The sequence below is a fragment of the Triticum aestivum genome, chromosome 2B, assembly GCF_018294505.1.
Source record: "Triticum aestivum cultivar Chinese Spring chromosome 2B, IWGSC CS RefSeq v2.1, whole genome shotgun sequence".
Taxonomy (NCBI): Eukaryota; Viridiplantae; Streptophyta; class Magnoliopsida; order Poales; family Poaceae; genus Triticum; species Triticum aestivum.
In genome coordinates, this window is record NC_057798.1 from 623,005,040 (window position 1) to 623,026,563 (window position 21,524).

General features: G+C 45.0%; 1 protein-coding gene and 1 long non-coding RNA gene across 2 annotated transcripts; both read right to left on the reverse strand.

The window, feature by feature from the left end:
* Positions 1-17,764: 17,764 nt before the first annotated feature.
* LOC123041795 (uncharacterized) lies at positions 17,765-18,446 on the reverse strand. The gene is made up of 4 exons (XR_006418634.1): positions 18,309-18,446; positions 18,096-18,233; positions 17,891-18,003; positions 17,765-17,814 (listed from the first exon to the last, which is right to left on the reverse strand). It is a non-coding gene; the product is annotated as an uncharacterized lncRNA (long non-coding RNA).
* A 46-nt stretch (positions 18,447-18,492) lies between these two features.
* On the reverse strand, positions 18,493-19,600 carry LOC123039336 (uncharacterized). The gene is made up of 4 exons (XM_044462545.1): positions 19,429-19,600; positions 18,852-19,344; positions 18,630-18,767; positions 18,493-18,500 (listed from the first exon to the last, which is right to left on the reverse strand). The coding sequence occupies exons 2-4, from the start codon at positions 19,339-19,341 to the stop codon at positions 18,493-18,495; spliced, it is 636 nt and encodes a 211-aa protein (XP_044318480.1). The 5' UTR covers positions 19,342-19,344; positions 19,429-19,600.
* Between the last annotated feature and the right edge of the window lie 1,924 nt (positions 19,601-21,524).

Consider the following 21,524-nt stretch of genomic DNA (forward strand, 5'->3'; position numbering starts at 1 on the left):
AAAGATTTATATATGGGAAGTCCTATTTTGGCCACCGGAAAATGTTCGAGAATTTTCGGTATTGTACCGGGAAGGTTCTAGAAGGTTCCGGAGTGGGGCCCACCTGCATGGGGGGACCCACATGAACATGGGTAATGGGGGCAAGGCCCCACAATCCTGGTCAAGGCGCACCAAGATTCCCCTTAGAAGGAATAAGATCATATCCCGAAGGGATAAGATCAAGATCCCTAAAAAGGGGGGATAACAATCGGTGGGGAAGGAAATGATGGGATTTCTTTCCTCCCACCTTTGCCAACGCCCCAATGGACTTGGAGGGCAAGGAACCAGCCCCCTCCACCCCTATATATAGTGGGGAGGCGCATGGCAGCTTTACCAAAGTTCTGGCGCAGCCCTCCCCCTCTCCCAAGTCCTCCTCCTCTCCCGCGGTGCTTGGCGAAGCCCTGCAGGATTGCCATGCTCCTCCACCACCACCACGCCATCGTGCTGCTGCTGGATGGAGTCTTCCTCAACCTATCCCTCTCTCCTTGCTGGATCAAGGCATGGGAGACGTCACCGGGCTGTACGTGTGTTGAACGCGGAGGTGCCGTCCGTTCGGCACTAGGATCTCCGGTGATTTGGATCACGATGAGTACGACTCCTTCAACCCCGTTCTCTTGAACGCTTCCGCTTAGCGATCTACAAGGGTATGTATATGCACTCTCCTTCCCCTTGTTGCTAGTCTCTCCATAGATAGATCTTGGTGACACGTAGGAAAATTTTGAATTTTTTGCTACGTTCCCCAACAGTTCGACCTTTCGGTCTCTTGTGTTCCGAGGCCATGTCTGTACATGCTAGGCTCGTCAAGTCAACCTAAGTGTTTTGCATGTGTAAATCTGGCTTACACCCGTTGTATGCGAACGTTAGGATCTATCACACCCGATCATCACGTGGTGCTTCGAAACAACGAACTTCCGCAACGGCGCACAGTTAGGGGGAACACTTTCTTGAAATTGTTATGAGGGATCATCTTATTTACTACCGTCGTTCTAAGCAAATAAGATGCAAAAACATGATAAACATCACATGCAATCAAATAGTGACATGATATGGCCAATGTCATATTGCTCCTTTGATCTCCATCTTCGGGGCGCCATGATCATCTTCGTCACCGGCATGACACCATGATATCCATCATCGTGTCTCCATGAAGTTGTCCGCCAACTATTACTCTACTACTATGGCTAACGGTTTAGCAAAGAAGTAAAGTAATTACATGGCGTTATTTCGTGACACGCAGGTCATACAATAAATAAAGACAACTCCTATGGCTCCTGCCAGTTGTCATACTCATCGACATGCAAGTCGTGATTCCTATTACAAGAATATGATCAATCTCATACATCACATATATTTCATTCATCACATCCTTTTGGCCATATCACATCACAAGGCATATGCTGCAAAAACAAGTTAGACGTCCTCTAATTGTTGTTGCAAGTTTTTACGTGGCTGCTATAGGGTTCCAGCAAGAATGTTTCTTACCTACGCCAAAACCACAACGTGATATGCAAATTTCTATTTACCCTTCATAAGGACCCTTTTCATCGAATCCGATCCGACTAAAGTGGGAGAGACAGACACCCGCTAGCCACCTTATGCAACTAGTGCATGTCAGTCGGTGGAACCTGTCTCACGTAAGTGTACGTGTAAGGTCGGTCCAGGCCGCTTCATCCCACGATGCCGCCGAAACAAGATAAGACTAGTAGTGGCAAGTAAATTGATAAAATCTACACCCACAACAAAATTGTGTTCTACTCGTGCATAGAAACTACGCATAGACCTAGCTCATGATGCCACTTTTGGAGATCGTTGCAGAAAATAAAATTTTTCTACGCATCACCAAGATCAATCTATGGAGTCATCTAGCAACGAGAGAGATAGGAGAGCATCTACATACCCTTGTAGATGGCGAGCGGGAGCGTTCAAGAGAACAGGGTTGATGGAGTCGTACTCGTCATGATCCAAATCACCGAAGATCCTAGTGCCGAACGGACGACACCTCCGCGTTCAACACACGTACAGAGCGGAGACGTCTCCCGCGCCTTGATCCAGCAAGGAGGAGGGAGAGTTTGAGGAAGAGAGCTCCAACAGAAGCACGACGGCGTGGTGGTGATGGAGAGGCAACACTCCGGTAGGGCTTCGCCAAGCTTTTGCGGAGGAGGAGAGGTGTTGGGGAGGGGAGGGGCTACGCCTGGGAGGTGTGTATGCAGCCCTCCCCTCGCCCCTCTATATATAGGGGGAGGAGGAAGGGGGCCGGCCCCCTCTAGATGAGATCTAGAGGGGGGAGGCCAGGGGGGCACTTGCCCCCCAAGCAAGAGGGGCGCCCCCCTTAGGGTTTCCCCCTAACCCTAGGCGCATGGGCCGAAGGGGGGATGCGCCAAGCCCACTAGGGGCTGGTTCGCTTCCCTACACGACCCATGAGGCCCTCCGGGAGAGGTGGCCCCTCCCGGTGGACCCCCGGAACCCATCTGGTGGCCCTGGTACAATACCGGTATGACCCCGAAACTTTCCGGTGACCGTATTACAACTTCCCATATATAAATATTCACCTCCGGACCATTCCGGAACTCCTCGTGACGTCCGGGATCTCATCCGGGACTCCGAACAACATTCGGTAATCACATACAAGTCTTCCTAATAACCCTAGCGTCACCGAACCTTAAGTGTGTAGACCCTACGGGTTCGGGAATCATGCAGACATGACCGAAACAGCTCTCCGGCCAATAACCAACAGTGGGATCTGGATACCCATGTTGGTTCCCACATGTTCCACGATGATCTCATCGGATGAACCACGATCTAGAGGATTCAAGTAATCCCGTATACAATTTCCTTTGTCAATCGGTATGTTACTTGCCCGAGATTCGATCGTCGGTATCCCAATACCTCATTCAATCTCGTTACTGGCAAGTCACTTTACTCGTTACGTAATGCATGATCCCGTGACCAACCACTTGGTCACATTGAGCTCATTATGATGATGCATTACCGAGTGGGCCCAGAGATACCTCTCCGTCGTACGGAGTGACAAATCCCAGTCTGGATTCGTGCCAACCCAACAGACACTTTCGGAGATACCTGTAGTGTGCCTTTATAGTCACTCAGTTACGTTGTGACGTTTGATACACCCAAAGCACTCCTACGGTATCTGGGAGTTACACAATCTCATGGTCTAAGAAACTGATACTTGACATTAGAAAAGCTTTAGCAAACGAACTACATGATCTTGTGCTATGCTTAGGATTGGGTCTTGTCCATCACATCATTCTCCTAATGATGTGATCCCGTTATCAACGACATCCAATGTCCATAGTCAGGAAACCATGACTATCTGTTGATCAACGAGCTAGTCAACTAGAGGCTCACTAGGGACATGTTGTGGTCTATGTATTCACACATGTATCAATCACTATTTCCGGTTAATATAATTATAGCATGAACAATAGACAATTATCATGAACAAGGAAATATAATAATAATCCTTTTATTATTGCCTCTAGGGCATATTTCCAACAGTATGTGCGTGTATGTGAGCGTATTTGATTGCACTGCATTCAAAATTGCACATGCTAAATGGCTTGTTTATTTAATATTTATCACCCTCCTTGTGTATTCTTTTGATGATTGAGACCAAAAATATAACTTTCTATTCTCCGTTGCGTCGGTTAGTATATCCAAAGTGCTCACAGGGTTAGGATATATAGACGTGTGTTTATAAAGACAAGTGTAGGTGTATATATGTGTGCATCTGTGATTATATTATGTAAAGAAAAACTATTCGTCTCACTCGTCATCATGTAACAAACATCTTATTCTTTAGCCATCGACGGCGCGTAGACGGAGCGTATGTTTCACGTTGCTTCGGTGAAAACAATGCCCATTCTCAGCACCCTCCACCTCTCATGCCCTCCACTTATTAGTTTTGTCTTTTAGATAATGCATCGCCTTACATGCATTCTAATTCTAACAATTTTTTTTTAACCAACACCCATTCTTCTCTTCCTCCTGTAGTGTCAAGTACTTGCGGTAATAGCTTCGACAGTTAAGTTTCTCATGGTGGGTTCAACGCTTAGACTTAGGCGCATTCGTGTAGTGAGGGAGGACCTTCCCGTCTACTACGATATATTTATATTGACTTCGTCAATCTCAAGATTTACCAGCTCAGTGTGCATATAGAAAGAGAGTGTGCGTACGTGCGTTCACAGAAATGATTGTATATGTGTATGTAAACGTTTACATTTGTAGGCACGCACACCTACCATTCTTTTTTTATTTTATCTTCAAATTTGAATCTAGTATGTCTTTTGAATTGAAAGTTCGAATTTTGTTGCAATAGGTACTTTTGAACAAGACCAATTTTAAACACATTTTGACTACACTTTAATTTTACCAAGTGCGATCTTAAAGCTTGGTAGTCATAATATTAAGTTTTTGCGAAATTTCATCAACTTTTACCAAGTTTCATTTGCTTTTATGGTATTGGGTTTAGGGGTTAGAACTTAGGGCTTATGGTTTAAGCTTTAGTTTTTAAACTTGGTGAATTTATCATTTTCATTTGTATCAAGTCAAAGTTGAAACTTGATGAAGTTTTTAAAACTTTGTCAAAAATGTATTCAAAGTTGGTCTTGTTTCAAAGCACTCATCACAAAAAAAATATCCAAATATGCAAACGTAATATAAAGTAGACTTTGTTTACAAAAGATATAATAGATTCAAATTTAAAAGTAAAAAAAAAAACAAAAGCATGGGAGGGGAGGGTGAGTGCGGCATGCACTCTCTCTCTCTCTCTCTCAAAAGATGTATCTGTGGACCCTCTTTACTGCAACTAAATCCTAAACACATGCAGGGAATAGTCCACTTTGCCAATATGGACACAAACGGGCAGCCACAAATATCCGTGCCTCCGGATGTGTGTGCTACAAGTCGCCTCTCACGTTTGCAGTGTGTTTTAGAGCATCTACAACCGAACCTCTCAAACCAGCCTCATACGCTCGGACGGCTGCCCGGTCATGATTTTTTGACCTGCGGAGCGCGTCCCCGGGCGTTTAAAGGGTCGGATTTGCCATATGTGGCCGTTGATGCTCTTACAAAGGAAAAACAATAATTCTTGTGGATTCCCAACTCGCAATGTAACATAAACTGAGATCACAACCTACACACAAGTAGCAGGGGCGACAGAAATTTACATCAAACAACCACGGAAAAAAGGGATGAATGAAAAAACAAAGTGAAAGGAAATATTGGTTTTTTGCTAGAAAGAAAATATTGCGAGTAAAGAAAGTCTTATCATGAAATACCTTCACCAGAAGAAACATTGTTGTGCGAACCAATCTGTGTTTGGGATGGTTAGGTGGACATTAGTATCCCAGCCCATCAGAATTTCAGTGCGAGGAGACGCTTTCGTCGACTACGAGGCGTCTACGGTGACAGTCTCTCGGAGGTGCTCATAGGGTAGGGTGTGCGTGTGTGCGTTCATAGGGATGAGTGTATGCGCGTTTACATGAGCGCTTGCATCTGTACTGCGTTAAAAAATTATTGGTGCCCAAATCACCATTCCGTTTTCCTAATGGTGATTTTCCTCTAATTTCACACATATTGGAAGCAAAGTACTAGCATTGCAGTAGCAGACACTCGTGATGCGGAGAGGTTCGCGTCGCTACAATAGTCTTTCAGCCGTTTGTGATTGCACGCTCCCACCACACGCTCATAGTTTTGATGACTCGCCGTACGCGTATTTATGTCGATGCAATAACATTATTGCTTGGCTTACAAATCGGTCGGTTTCAACTTTGATTTGATGTGGCCACAATGACCTTGACGTGCCGAGCTTCCACGATTTGACTGCATTTGAGCACGTTTGGCTGCCTAGAGGGCACGGCGTCCCCAGTCACAGGCCCAGGTCACGAGTAAGCTAGGACTACTGAAATCGATGTAAACAGAGGTAGCTATGAATGAGTATATGGCCGTGGTTCAATGTTGTCGGATGTACATTTATCTTTTATCTTATCGAAATAGGCTTTTGCACCGTTATATTAATATATCAACCACCTGATACAATTATGAGTTCATTGCTAAGGCAAATAGCACAATCACGCCCGAAAGAAAAATAAGAGAAACAATGCCAACAACGTCAGATCGACGAAAGCGGCGGTATCCTGCAACCGCTGCGCCCTCCGAAGAATTCACCGCGCTCCTACGAATTGCCGCGCATCAAGCAACACTTTCAAGAAGGATTACGACGACGACAATGACACTGCTGCCCGAACGGATCCTAGGATTTCTCCCGGTACACGGAGGGGAGTGGGGGAGAGATACACCCGACGCCCTTCAAGGAGGATTGTGGCGCCCATAGGCGTCACTGCTTCGGTGCTGGCAAGACCCAACAATGATTTCTCGCTACCCCTCGCACCCACAACCCGAGACCAACCATCAGCTCTATATTTACAAACTATTCCCGCTAACCTATTTCTCACAACATGCATGCATGCATGTTATCTCAGCAGAGCCATGTATAGAAAAATGTTCATCTTAACATGAATCATGCATAAGAAAAAAAAACACCTTAACGTGCAAACATGCATGGAAATTTCCATTCTACTATGCCATTTATATTTAATAAATATTTTGCAAATGTGAAATAATCAAACACAATAGATCATTTTTAGTTCTCATTTATTACTCTAAGTATTTATGTTCCATATAATCAAGTATCATGGAGATCTTCTATATCAAAATAGTTAGTCTTATCTAATCTATATTCTCAACACGTAATCGTGCCACCTTACCATGCACCATGCATGGGAAAAGGAGACAAACACAATAAATTCTATGTACTTTAGTTTCAGTTCTCATATTACAATCAGATCTTATTAAATATAATGTTAATATTCTCGCAACAGCGTGCGAGGTATCATCAAGTATACTGCAAGGTATCATCAAGTATACCTGAGAGTGATCCGATTTGTTTTTGACAAAGGAAGGATTTTATTGACTCAAAATGAAGCATCAACAGGATACAAACACAATGAGCACACACCCCATCTACGCATAGTGAGGATGCACACACAAAGTCATATAAGACTAAAGTTATGCATAGCCGAGGAAAAAATGAAAACAATATGGATGGTTTAATCGTCAGATTTAGTAGCTTAATCCACTAGTATCTGTCTAATCTACGCATGAGAATCCTCTACCATGCAATATGCATTAGTGCATTCTAAGTGAGTTTTAAATCACACTGTATCTAAATGCGACGTGCACAAGTTTTCATATTAAGTTTTTTTTTTGCTTATGTAGAAAATTTTCATATAGTTTAAATCGTAAAAGACTAAATTAGTATTGTACATAATAAATTAAAACTATATATCAAATTCTGTGGCAAAGCACTGGTATTATATAGTATGTATAATCTTTGGTTTCTATCAATGAAAATCAGCCAGACCCTTGTGCGTCAGGAAAAAAATGGAATATATGGTTCATTTTCCAGTTCAAAAAATATGGCCAACAAATAAAATGAAAATATATGAAGTATATTGCCAGGTGATAGGATGCTAAAGCGCCGTATAACTTCTTCAATTGTCTATTGCCAAATAAAGGAAACCAAATGGTTATCATTAAGGGTAATGGCAAGATGGATGACCAAATCACCCATAAATGTTTGGGGAAGTCCTGACATCCACCACATCGGACTACGAAACTCGGGCCCATCCAAAAGCCCCACCCGAAGCCCATGTTTCTCACTGGTCCGTCCATCCTCCTGTGCTATATATCCATACTAACGGACTCCGCCACCGCCTTTTGTACCACCTCGGACATCACCCAAGCCTTTTTCAGACCTCCGCCGCCCCGGCTAGGTGCATGCTTGGTTTTTCCTACATCGTCGTTCCACCCCGGAACTAGCTGCAACCCAGGTATCCTTCGCCCCTGCCGACGGCGTCCATGGCGGGCACCACGCCCGACAAGTGTTCAATCAAATGCCATTGCCAAATTTTGATGTTCTTGTTGTTTACTTTGAAGCAAACACGATTGATTCGAACGGGGAGTGCTTCTATGTCGAGTTCATGGATTAGTATTTGTCGGTTAAGCATGAAGGTGATGTTGAAATGGCGATGATTCGGGTGATTCTTGAAGACATAGAGTGTGCAGAGGAGCATCTTCTCAATTACAATGGTTCAACAAAGGAACATCGAGTGTTGAAGTGACAAAGGGGACATTCCCATATGATATCATACGACGACTGCTTTGCCCCCGATGCACTATTCGAACCCTATTTCCGCCGCCGATTTTGGATGTGGTGACGCGTGTTCGAACGAATCTAAAACGTTCCAGGGCCAATGATGATTACTTCAAGTTGAAGAGGGATGACATTGGAAACATTTGGTTCTTTGATTATCAGGAGTGCATGGCTGTTGTGACGATGCTTGCATATGGTACATCTCCACATTCGTTAGACGAATACCTCTGAATGGAAATCTTGCGATGTTTGAGGATTTCGTCCAAATGCATCAACATATTCGCCATCGAGGAACTCATGAGCAGCTTAAGAACGACCTGGTTAAGCATTTGTGGGTGTTTGAAGGAGATAACTACAACTTATGCTCGAATAAGATGAATTCAAATTTGAACTATTTTATTTCAAAACTTTGTTTGGATTATAATATTCACATTTGAATTATTATTGCATTGGAATATTTTCTTTCAATGTTGAAGAATTGTGCTATATATCTTTTATTATTTTTCAGTGTTCCGGGCATAGAGAATTTTTTTGGTGGACATATTTGCTTTCATGCCTACCGTTGGATGGCCGGCACCTCGCCCGCTGTCCGTGGATACGTCCGGACATGTCTACTGACATTTGGTGCCGTCCAACTGATGATCCACGTTGGAGCTGCCCTAAGTACATGTCTTGTATGTATGGCCACAAGGACAAGGAGCCCTATATATATATATATCAAGTGGATTATGCGTTAGCTACCTCCTTGTTGAAATACATACATGTCCCAATCCCCAGTAACCTCCTCCAGATTTTCACTGCGAGCCAACCACCACCTCTGTAAATCCTGTTCGTAATTTTCTTCCATAGATAGAGAAGATGAATTATCCTTTTGATGCCGATGGTAGATTCCTTGGTGGCGGGCCGGCAAATTAAAGGTTGTGCTGGAACACACGCACAAGACTTTCGCAGTTACACTCTAATTACTAGACTAAGTATAGTTCTCTTGGTAGAACGTCTCTGCACTACTCCTGTTGACACTATAATCGCATCGGCAGGCCGTGTTTCCTTAGGCATCATCGACGTCGATTATTCTGCGCCCGAAACTGCTCCATGGACGATACTGGTGGCCGACGTGTGCACGATACGTAAATCCAGCGTCCTGTGTTGTTTCACTCATATGCATGTACGGCCTGATTTAATCATCGGCTGTGAATCGTCCTGATTTTATCGTGTGCATAGCATGCTTCTGCGCCTATTGGCCCTACGAATGACTTACCCCGTCACCTCACCGTCAAACAGACATCGGTGAGGATTTCGTGCATCTCAGTCCAGTTTTACTAAGCACCGAGAAAACCAAGCAGGCACTACACTAGCTAGAAAGTGATGGGCCTAATTGGATGTACTTTGCTTTGTAGTAAATGATGGTGACAAGTGTGCCAAGAATCATTTCGTGCATCGGTGAGGACGCCTAAGGAGTGGCATGAGAAGTTCGAAAGAACATTAACTGCTGCCGGCTTTGTAGTAAATGATGGTGACAAGTGTGTGTACTATCGCCATGGTGGGGGCGAAGGAGTTATTCTTTGTCTGTATGTAGATGACATACTGATCTTTGGAACCAAATTTGATCTAATCTAGGAGGTTAAGGATTTCCTATCTCGCTATTTTGAGATGAAGGATCTAGAAGTAGCTGATGTTATCTTGAACATCAAACTGTTGAGAGATGAGAATGGTGGGATCACACTGCTTCAGTCTCACTATGTGGAAAAGGTCTTGAGTCGTTTTGGGTATAGCGACTGCACGCCTTCTCCAACTCCATATGATGCTAGTGTGTTGCTTCGAAAGAATCGACGGATTGCAAGAGATCAACTGAGGTATTCTCAGATTATTAGCTTGCTTATGTATTTGGCGAGTGCCACGAGGCCTGACATCTCTTTTGCCGTGAGTAAACTGAGTCGCTTTGTGTCTAAACCGGGAGATGATCATTGGTGTGCGCTTGAGAGAGTTATGCGCTATTTGAAAGGCACCGCGAGCTATGGGATTCACTACACCGGGTATCCAAGGGTATTGGAGGGTTATAGTGACTCAAACTGGATATCTGATGCTGATGAGATTAAGGCCACAAGTGGTTATATTTTTACACTTGGTGGTGGCGATGTTTCTTGGTAGTCTTGCAAGCAGTCCATCTTAACGAGGCCAACTATAGAAGCAGAACTCACAGCATTAGACCCTGCCACTGTTGAAGCAGAGTGGCTTCGTGAGCTATTGATGGACTTACCTATGGTTGAAAAACCAATACCCCCTATCCTGATGAACTGTGATAATCAAAATTTTAGTAGCATCCGGACAAAGAAAGTTTTGATGTGGATGTTCGGACTCCCGCAAAGCACCACTTTGTTTGGTTCCAGCGTGCAGGAAAATGGACATCCGGACATGTCGACGAACGGATGAAGGATCACGTTGGATGGCAAACTGTGTTCAAAGAACATGATCTGGACGTTTGAAGGAGGTTTGAGGGTTTGAGGATGCCCTTAGCTACCTCGTTGTTGAAATACACACGCACGCAGCTCAAAAGAAAACACACACACACACACACACACACACACACACACACACAAACACACACACATGTGTGTGTTCTTATTGCATTAGAGCATCTATAACTAGGCGCCTAAATCTGGGACGGATATGGGTTGTCAGGTGCGAACGGGCACGTCTGCCACGTCAGACCGACATTGGGATCCCACAGGAAAACACCCGGAACCTGATAGTCCAACGGGCATCTTCTTTGATGGGGTGTGAACTCCGCGTGCAGCCGCTCTGGCTCGCCGCCCGAGGGCCAAAGTCTGGCTATTTAAGCCAGACGACGTCCCCTATCCTAGCCACATCCGCTTCCTCCATTTCTGCACCGCCAGCCCGAGCCCAACCACCTCTCTCCTTCTCCGCCTCCCACTTCCCTCGCCATCCGCCTCCATCATGGCCCGCAGAAGAAGACCAGTTATGCTATGTTAACGCTGGGGCACCATTTCTAGATGTTGGAGGAGATCCAGGTGAGGCGCGCCACCCACATCACAGCTGGACTACCCCTGGACTCGTTGGAGCCGGATCCGAAGGAGGACGAGGCAGCGGATCTGGAGGAGGAGGCAGCGGATCCGGAGGAGGAGCCAGCACCGGTTACGGGTTTCTCCATGGAGGACGCCATGACAGAGTTCGAGGTCGCCCAAGCGGCGGAGATGACGGAGCAACAGGCCATCCTAGAGTCCATCCAGGATACGTGGAGGTCAACCAGCGCTTCATCCGGCAAGAATGGGCGGAGATCGACGCCCTTTTTGATGAGCTCGATGTGGAGGAGGAAGCGGAGGCCGAGGCGGATGCGGAGGACGAGCCAGAGTTGCCTCTGCCGCCCATGTATGTACCCGCAACCTGGCACGGAGATCGTGAGTATCTCTAACGACAATGAGTAGTGTAGTGTAGGTTTAGTCGATCTACGTAGTACGCAGATGTTTCTTTTGCATGCTTTATATAGATTTAAGGTTTCAACTATGAAGTGTTCGGATGCAGAGAAGAAAATTTGATGAGTGCCTGGTCAGAGCCTGTGTCCGGGAGTTTGAGGGGTCAAATTTGCCTATCGCGGCTGTAGGTACTCTTTTGAGGGGTCTGTTTGGCGGCGAGCTTCGGAGTGCCTGAGTTGGAGGTTGGGATCGGGAGAAATCTTTGTTGGCTTGGCCGACATCGACGCGGTGGCGCTTGTGGGTGCCGCCAGACCTTCCTGGAGGGCGTCGGAGCTACCCTTCCTCTCTCCTTACCGTGTACCGGGGGAAACCCTTGGCAGCAGCGTCGTCTTCGTCGCGTCCCTTCTTGGAGGTGTTGATTGGTACCGGTGCTTCGGAGGCTCGGAGTCTGGTGGGAGATCTCCGGTGGGTGCAGCGGCCACGAGGCTTCTTCGTCTCTTTGTCGATTCGCCGTTGTCGGCGTTTGTTTCTCTTGTATTTTCTCTTTCTTTTCTTTTGGGCGTGACTATGCTGCTTCCGCCCCAGCACCTATCGTTGGATGTTTCGGTTGGTTGCTTTGTATACAAAGCGGGGGAAACCCTTTTTCGGGAGGTACTCTTTTGAACCTACTTGTCATGTCCTAATCCCCACTAACCTCCTCATGATTTTCACTGCGAGCCAACCATCAGTAAATCCAGTTCGTAATTTTCTTCCGTAGATAGAGAGGATGCATTATCCTTTTGATGCAGATGGTAGATTCCTTTGTGGGGGGCAAATTAAAGGAGGTGCTGGAACACACGTACAAGACTTTCGCAGTTACACTCTAATTACTAGACGAGAAGGACTTCGGTACAACCCCCCCCCAATAAACGTATAAGGGGTAGTATTGTCCATACTAAATTACACGTACACTATACCCGCCGTCCGTCGTAGGGCCGGCCGCCCGTGTACGTCGCGCCCCGTACTCCCGCGCGTCGTACGCGTGCGGTTTGGTAGTGCGATCGGGAAAGGAAAAAAAAAGTACGCCCCACCCCGAGACCCCAACTCCACGTACGAAACCCTAGCGGCATGAACGCCGCCGTGGTCCACCGCCGTCACGACGTCGGGCGGCGTCCGTAGTCACCCACGCGCCGTGAAACCGACACCCCATCCCCGCCTAGGAAACCCTAGCGTCATCAACGCCGCCGTGGTCCACCGCCGTCACGACGTCGACCCTGACGTGCCCGTCTAGTCGCGAGCACCGACGGCGTCTGTAGTGACCACACGCCGTGTCGCCGGTGAAACGCCCAGCGCTCGCCCGCCGTTCTGTCCTGGTACGCGCCCTCCACAACGTCGGTGGCAGCAACGCATCGGCGTCGACCCCAGGCGAGGACCCCTCGACGGCGCAGAGTAGGTTAGGATGGCTTTTTTTGTTCTTTTTTTTGATGATTTTGATTTGTCCATTGCATTTTTGTGCATTTTTGTAATGCAAAATGATTCCCTACTTAGTTAAATAAGAGAGGAGAGTAGTGACTTCTTAATGACCTCATAATGATTTTGTATGTTCAAATTTGTATGCATGCCACATAGTCATGTCACTGTTGACGAATTTACTGTATTCGTGATGATTTTTTGTGGAATGTTGGCATTGATCTCACACCTTATTTGTATGTGCATAGATGGAGCAAGTAACCGGATACGCCAGTGATGATTCCGGTAGCGATAATGGATCCTCGTCATTGAATGCGAACCAACCTCCCGGAGACAACTATATGAGTCAGGATGAATCGTACAGTGGTAATGTAAGTACCTTGAACGTTGACAAAAATATATTGAACAAAAACTAGTTATTTGACACTAACATGTCCTTTTAAATTTGTACAGGTACATGGCAATGCTGACGATGAGGAATATGATATAGATGAACAATTTTATGCAGATAGTGTGAGCCAGGTATGTTGAAAAAATTGTAGAGAAATGATTGACATTAAAATTGTATGACCACTTATGTTACTTTATATGTGCACAGATAAATGCTAATGGTGACAATGAGCGTAATAATATAGATGATGACAATGCCGAGAGCGAGGTCCATGCATCTCGTAGTGTGAGCGGTAGTCAAGTAAGTTCTTTACATTAATTTTGGTTAGTAAGAATATAAGAAGAGATTGACATGCAAGGTTATATGTCATATTTTGCAGGGAGGTGTTGATGGTCCTAGCGGGAATGATGAGCACATCGATGATGATCAGTTTGACCTTGACATGTGCTATGATGAATATCAGCAAGAGTCACTTGATAGGCATTGGGCAGTGATGGTAAAGACATTCAGGTCATTAGACGAGGTTTACACGTTCTACAACAAGCACGCGAGAGAACGTGGGTTCAGTATCAGGAAGGACTCGCTAAAATTTTTGAAGGATCGCGCAAGGACTCCGTGCTTGAGGAGGTATCTCTGTTCCGCCGCAGGAAAACGACAGGCCAAGTTCTGTACCATGGAAGGCCGGACCCGCAGGCTTAGACCGGAGAGTCGATTCTTATGCGAAGCCCATTTGACAGTTAAGCTTGATAAAAAGCTCAATCTTTGGTATGTCAGCAGTTTCTCCGATGATCACAACCACACTCTTGCACGACCGGACGAAGTCCCTTTCCTCCGATCTCATAATCAGATGAAAGCATTTGAGAGAGCTGAAATCTTAGCTATGTCTGGAGCTGGGATAAGAAAACATATCATTTTTGACAACATCGTTAGCAGGTATGGGTCGTATGCAAAGTCACCATTTCAGAGGACAAAGTTGTACAACATGTGCTATAGGGAGAAGATGAAATTGCTTGCACAAGGTGATGCTGATACTGCCGTAGGAATCATGTTGACCAGAAAGGACAGAGATCCAGACTTCTTCTTTGAGCACACGGTTGACGCTGAAGGCAGGCTCCAAAACCTCTTCTGGTGTGATTCGCAGTCACGCCGGGATTATCTAGACTATGGTGATGTTGTTGTCTTCGATAGCACATACAAGATGAACAGGTATGGAATGCCGTTCATCCCTTTTGTGGGTCTGAACAACCACCGTTGCACTACTGTATTCGCCTGCGCCATTGTTTCAGACGAGACTGAGGCTACATATGTCTGGTTGCTTAACACGTTCTTGAAAGCTAACTGTCAGAAGAGGCCCAAATCAGTTATTACAGATGGAGATGCAGCGATGATAAGGGCTATTAGGAAGGTGCTTTCTGACGTGTGGCATCGTCTATGTTCATGGCATATTGAAAAGAATATGCAGAAACACCTCAACCACAAGTCATTGAAGGAGTTTAGGGCATTATTGTACTATGCCACTACACATAAGGTTTTTGAGGAGAGATGGGCCGCGTTTGTGCGCAAATGGCAGACGGAGAAAATAAAAACATGGCTCCATAGGATGTACAGGAAGAGGACGCTTTGGGCTGCATCATATTTGTCTGGTGGGTTTTTCCTTGTATGCGCAGTAATCAGAGGAGTGAGAGTCTGAACTCCAGCCTGCACCTTCATCTTGACTATGGTATGACGATTGTTGACATGATTGTACACTACGAGAATTGTATTGTTCGCCTCCGTGAGAATGAAGCTTATGATGACTACACGGCCTCACAGACTCTTCCAGTAACAGTGACCGAGTGTCAGGCCATTGAGTCGTATGCTGCGAAAGCATTCACGCAGGCAAACTTTTATATGTTGCAACAAGATATGAAGAAGGTACAGGAGCTTGAGGTAATTGATAGACTGACAGGGACCGATAGTCAGAGATTTGTGGTTGCGTGGAAGAATAACAGGGATCACAGATTTAATGTGGACTATACGCCAGGTAACTCGGCAGAAACTATAAAGTGCAGTTGCCGAAGTATGACTCGCAAAGGGCTTCCTTGCAAGCATATTATTCATTTTTTGAATGCACTGAACTTACCTGTGATACCCAAGTGTTGTGTCCTGCGAAGATTCTCAAAAAAAGCACGAGCTGGACTGCCAGTGAAGCGCACCAGCGATTTGTTTGCGTGGGGTTGGTCGAGTGGTGAGGACAGAGCTAGATATAGTGAGTTAACCATTAAATCTTCAGAAGCCTGTCATGTCGCATGCAGTAATCCTTTCTTATTCGACAAGTTGATGGCAGCTCTGGATGATATTATAGTGAATAAGGATATTCAGGGAAATGAAGATGATATTCAGCGAAGCTTCGTGAACAGTAATCCATTTGAGCCTAACCGAGATCATATTCTGGTTCGTGATCCAGTAAAGGTTTCCACCAAGGGCGCACCTAAGCAGAACAGTAGAGGTCGCGGTAAGGGTGGCCCAGATGTGACAAAAATGAGAGGCCTAAAGCATTTGACAAGAAATCTGGACGAAAATGTAGCATATGCAGCGGCTCAGGTCATAACAGGAGCACATGCAGCAAAAATGAAGAGTATGTCTATTATTTGTTTATGTCAGTTTTGTTGTTTCATTAACGGTGCATTGATTCTCATATTTTTTGTATGCAGCAACTGGGCTTGAAGACTCAAGTGTAGACGATGCGAGTGTTTTACCTCTTCCATTTATATGAAGAACATTTGTAAAATTTATGTTCGTGTTGAGTATTTTATGTGTGAAACATGATTATTGCGTACGGACCGTTGTCATTTCAGACTTGTTATTTTGTGTCAACTACAATAAAATTACTGTGGTGACAATTGTTATGTTGAGACAACATTGTTGTTGATATAAATATTCACTATTCATTTTTATTTTATGAATTCTGCATGTATTTACTACAGTCCCGTCGGCTGTCAAATATATCAAAATAGAAGAAGCACTCTGTGAACTGTTGTTGAAAAAAAAAGAAAAAAAATGCCCGTCCGTCTCCACAGCGTGACTTAGTAAGCCCGTCGTTATCAAGCCCAACGGGACCCTACAACAAGCGTTTCGGAGCACGCCGTGGAAACCAGGCCCAACAGGGCAGCATCGACGCGGCACATCGACGGGGTAGTAATCAGAGGGTTCAATACAACGACGGGAGCTGAGTATATAAACTAGTCGGCGTCGCCTTCGGCCGTCGAGGTGGGACTAAACTTGTGTCGGTTTCACTGGCGCGGCGTCTCAGCGGTGGTAACTGGGCCGGCCCACGGCGCGTCGAGCCGTCGAGAAGACCGCGCCGTCAATAGCCTTTTTGGGCCGGCCCACGTCGCGTCGAGCAGTCGAGAAGACCGCGCCGTCCAGTGCCTTTTTGGGCCGGCCCACGTCGCGTCTGGCTGTGTCCAGGTCGCCCCGCGGCCGACGCAAGTTTAGTCCCACCTCGCCGGCCGAAGGGGACGACGACCTGCTTATATACTCAGCTCCCGTCGTTGCATTGAACTCCCCTGATTACTACCCCGTCGATATGCCGCGTCGATTCTGCCTTCTTGGGCCTGGTTTCCACGGCGTGCTCCGAAACGCCTGTTGTAGTCGCCCGTTGGGCTTGATAACGACGGGCTTACTAAGAAACGCCGTGGAGACGGGCGAGCATTTTTTTATGTAAAATAATTTTTAAGTAAAACGCAGTGTGCTGCCATAGTTTAGTGCACAAAAATTTAACGATGACATGATTACATATAACTATTCGGCAACAAAAAAAACATGTAAACAAAATAAATCATTATATAATATTTATGAAACGAAATATCATGTGGACAGAAAAAAAACATTTGGAAAAGTGCCGAGTCTATTACATATAACTATTCAGAAGCAGAGTGTATTACATAAAATTTATAAGCAAGTGCGCAAAGCGTTTGGAAAATAAAGTCCTCCAGTACCACCCAATCACATGCAAAACTCCTCCGTGCCGCATCTATTTCTTCTTCTTTGATATCCGAATAACTTTGTTTTTCACTTCATAAAGCTTGTTTCTTTCCGAAAATATAAGTTGCGCAATCATTAACTCTCTTGAATCATCAATTGAGGTCTGAAAAAAAAAATGGTGTTAGCACAACGTTCATTGTACATCGTAGTCCAAACATGACTTGCGTACCTGTGAAAATAAGCCTGTCCATTTGTCACCATCCCAATTTTGAAAGCATCGAAGGAGAAATAGTCCACACGAATTCCTAGTGCATACAATTTACGAAGATTAAATATCTACTGTACATACAAGACCAACATTCTGTCGAAGTAAAAACTCACCCATCATGTTGTTTTGGCATGTCATACGTTTGAATAGGCCACTTGGAAACATCCGGATAATTCACAATTCCGGTTGCATTTGCTTCTTGGATATCTTCTGCTAGTTGTTTTCTCTAAAGATATAACAAACATGGTGGAAAGCATGTCATTCAGTGTACTAAAGAAAACGAATGTTACTAAATGCACATTTGCAAGTTAAACCTACCAGGTCCTCAACGAGTTCTCTAGTAACAGTGTCAAGTTTTCCGGTCATCAACGAGTCAAGAACCTGAAACTCTCTTTTTCCGCTATGCATGACGACAGTAATCCAGTGATTATTTTGCTTGTTTAGAGGAATGTAAGTCTGCATCACAAGGACCATAAAACACAATCATCACATAATATCGTATGTATGTACCGTGTTAACAATCAAACTTACCTTTGATTTTTTGAAATACTCGTCCTCACATCTGTTCACGGGTCCATTACTATGCGACTCTGCTTCATAATCATTACCGGCGGTCTTCTTTCCGGGTCTAACGTGAAGCAACCAATGTATCCTCCAAGTTGTTAACATAAAACGATCATCATTAACTTTGTCGACCAAAAATGATGAGTATGCATCAATTACCTATAAATAATGTGTTAGATTTAACAATGGTATTTTCGAATGAATTGTAAAACAATATATAAAATTAACTTACGTCGCCACTTAGCCACTCATGGTTAATAATCTGACAAGCTCTCCTCACAGTGAGACCTTCTTCCATGCCATCATTGAAAATTTCTGTTTTGACATGTTTTTGTAAATGCTCATGCGCACGCACGTACTTGATGGACGCTTTCACCACATCATACTCATCACCAGATTTGTTAACATCACCATTTTGGAACAATTCTGTAACGCACCACTCAAATACTTACAAACGCAAATACATAAATAATTGTTACGCAATAACAATTAGAAACACAGAAAACTTACTTCCTTTGGCAGAACGTTTTGCACGTTTGTTTGGTTTAGGGACCACATAAGGAGACTTGACATGTTGTGATCCTCTGCGCTTGCGCCTGCCAGTAACCTCCTCCACTTCCTCTTGTACTCCTTGAGAACCAACCGACGCATGCGATGCGATTTCGTCCGTCTCTAAAGATGTGGCAGCTTTTTCATCTGATACTTCTGGTACTTGGACAGGATCATCCATATCACCCTTGAAACTATCCCAGTACTCAGGTGTGCAGTAAAAAGGTGTGTTTTCACGAGAAGTTACATCAACGCCGTTATCATCCTTTTGCAAATTCATTTTGGAAGGTGTGCGGAACCGGTCTGAATCATCTTTTTGATATACAAACTCTTTTTGCGGACGTCCAACATCGTTTGAAGACTCATTAATGCCTCCGTACAGATTCTCTTCGTCCTCTTCCAGGTTACTAGGTTTGTAGGAGACGCCGGTTTTGTTCAGTTTCTCAATCATCCTCTGCAAGAAAATATTTCATCTTAGTTCTTCAATTCAGTGATGGACATTAATGAGACGTGCTCAAGTGTTACCTGTGCGCATAACTCTGGCAAACGAAGCATTTCCTTCCGAAGCTCATTCATCTCACTCAAAATCCGGTCCATAGTAGGCTTCTGGCTCGAAGCCTCCGAGGTACTGCCCTCTTTCCTCGTTCCAGTAACGTTAGATTTTTTGCTACTAGCTTTCTTGGTTTTTTGAGCTTCTTCTTCCGCAATTTTTTTCAACCTATACTCCTCTGTAATGTTGTCATCGATCTACAAGTGGAACAAGATAATTATACATAAAACCCATATGCACACTTTACTTTATTTCATAAATGTAAAAAAATGATTACTAGGATTACCATCCCAACACCACGACCATATTCGTAGTCGTATTTGTCTCTTCTCACAGCCATATCTTCCGTCCAGTTCCTCATCAGCGGGCTCAACAATGCCAACGGATCATATTTTGGACCGGTGATTGGTTGCACCTTCTCCCAGTATAGGTACTGCAAAACACATAAACTAATTAAATTACATGTTCTTCCGTGCCATTTTATAACAAAAGTGTTGAAATTAATAAATAGAACGTACTTGCAAAAGGGCGAGGTTCCCCTGGGGCCACTGCCTAACATGGCCGTCCTGCAGAAGCTTACCAATCTCCGATAAACAGAATCGTGAAGTGAATGCATTCCAGTTGAACTTCCTTATCAACTTAATATTTTTCACTAAGGCATAGTACTTTTTCGGAACGTATTCATGAGACACTGGTGCAATTATAGTTCCTAAGAGAACTAGAAATGTCATCCGAATAAAGTCATCATCAGTGCTCTTATCCTTCACAATCTTTTCTATGAGATCATCAATCATGATTTTACCATTTTTCTTGCTAACAAAACTAACTGGTATTTTTTTGGTTGCTTTTTCTCCTTCAGTACTAAGAAACCCACAAACATCCACTCCATTGTTTTTCCAACCAAATATGGAGTACACATCATCAGGCCTTAATGAAATAAGACCTTTACATCCAGCAGTACTTCCAGAACTCTCTTGAACCATGAATTTTTTGCTACTCGGATTGTAACTTTGGAGTAAAAAGTGAAGCAAAAAATCACGCATCCTTATCGATGGTATTCTAAACATGCCCTGCATATCCGTTTCATAAAACCTGAATTTCTGACTTGGTGACAGTTTGTCAATTAGGCTAACCCACTTTTGAACAGAACATGGAATCACACCGTCGATATTCATACTGCATCAAATAGATTTCTGTCACATACCATCATACTGTTATGAGCCTCGTTGTATAAAAGAACTGGAAAAAAAACTTACACGAAGGCGACGATGGGAGAGGCACCGGCGGCGTATAGTGGCGACGGGTGAGGGGACGCAAGCCGGCGCGGGCGACCGACGGAGTTTGTACGGTGGGGCGACGGTGGGAGAGGCAGCGACAACATAAACAAGGCGACGGGTCAGGTCAGGGCAGGCCGGCGCGGCCGCACCGGCGCCGTTTTGGAGTGTGGGGCGACGGGCGGCGTACGGTGGCAGCACGTGCAGATCGCGGCGGCGGCGAGACGGGGTGACGTAGAAGGAAATTTTGCATGCACGTCGGCTAACGACGTCGCCCGAGCGCTCATTGCGGCGTCGTTTGTTAGTGGGACGGCCCCATGCACGCATGCGCGTCGGTTAGCGAGACGGCCGGCGTTTTTTTTTTGCAGGGCCTCATTTTTTTTTACTAAATGAAATAGGCATATTTTTTTAACTGTATCAAAAAAATTTATCTTAACCAATTTTTTAAACTTAATCAAATATGCTCTTTTTTTAACTTAGCCAAACGTGCCCAATTTTTTTCCACGTGCTACTGTGGCCTAGCAGGGCACGCACGCAAAAAATTATCCCGTTTCGAGTCCGTATGCATTTTCTACCATTTTCCAGGCAGAAAACCCAGAAAATAATGCCCGAACGTGACGCAACGTGCGTTCGTTGTCGGATTTCGTTCATTTTGGCCGTGGGGTGCCCGGGTGGGGCCCCACACGCGCTCCCAGAAGTTGGGTGCAATCCGTCAAACCGCTCAGGTACTTGCTGTGGAAGGGGGTGATTTCGGTATGGCCGGAGGGGACCCTCGGTCACACCTCTCCGCTTCGCATCCGCCAAACGTGC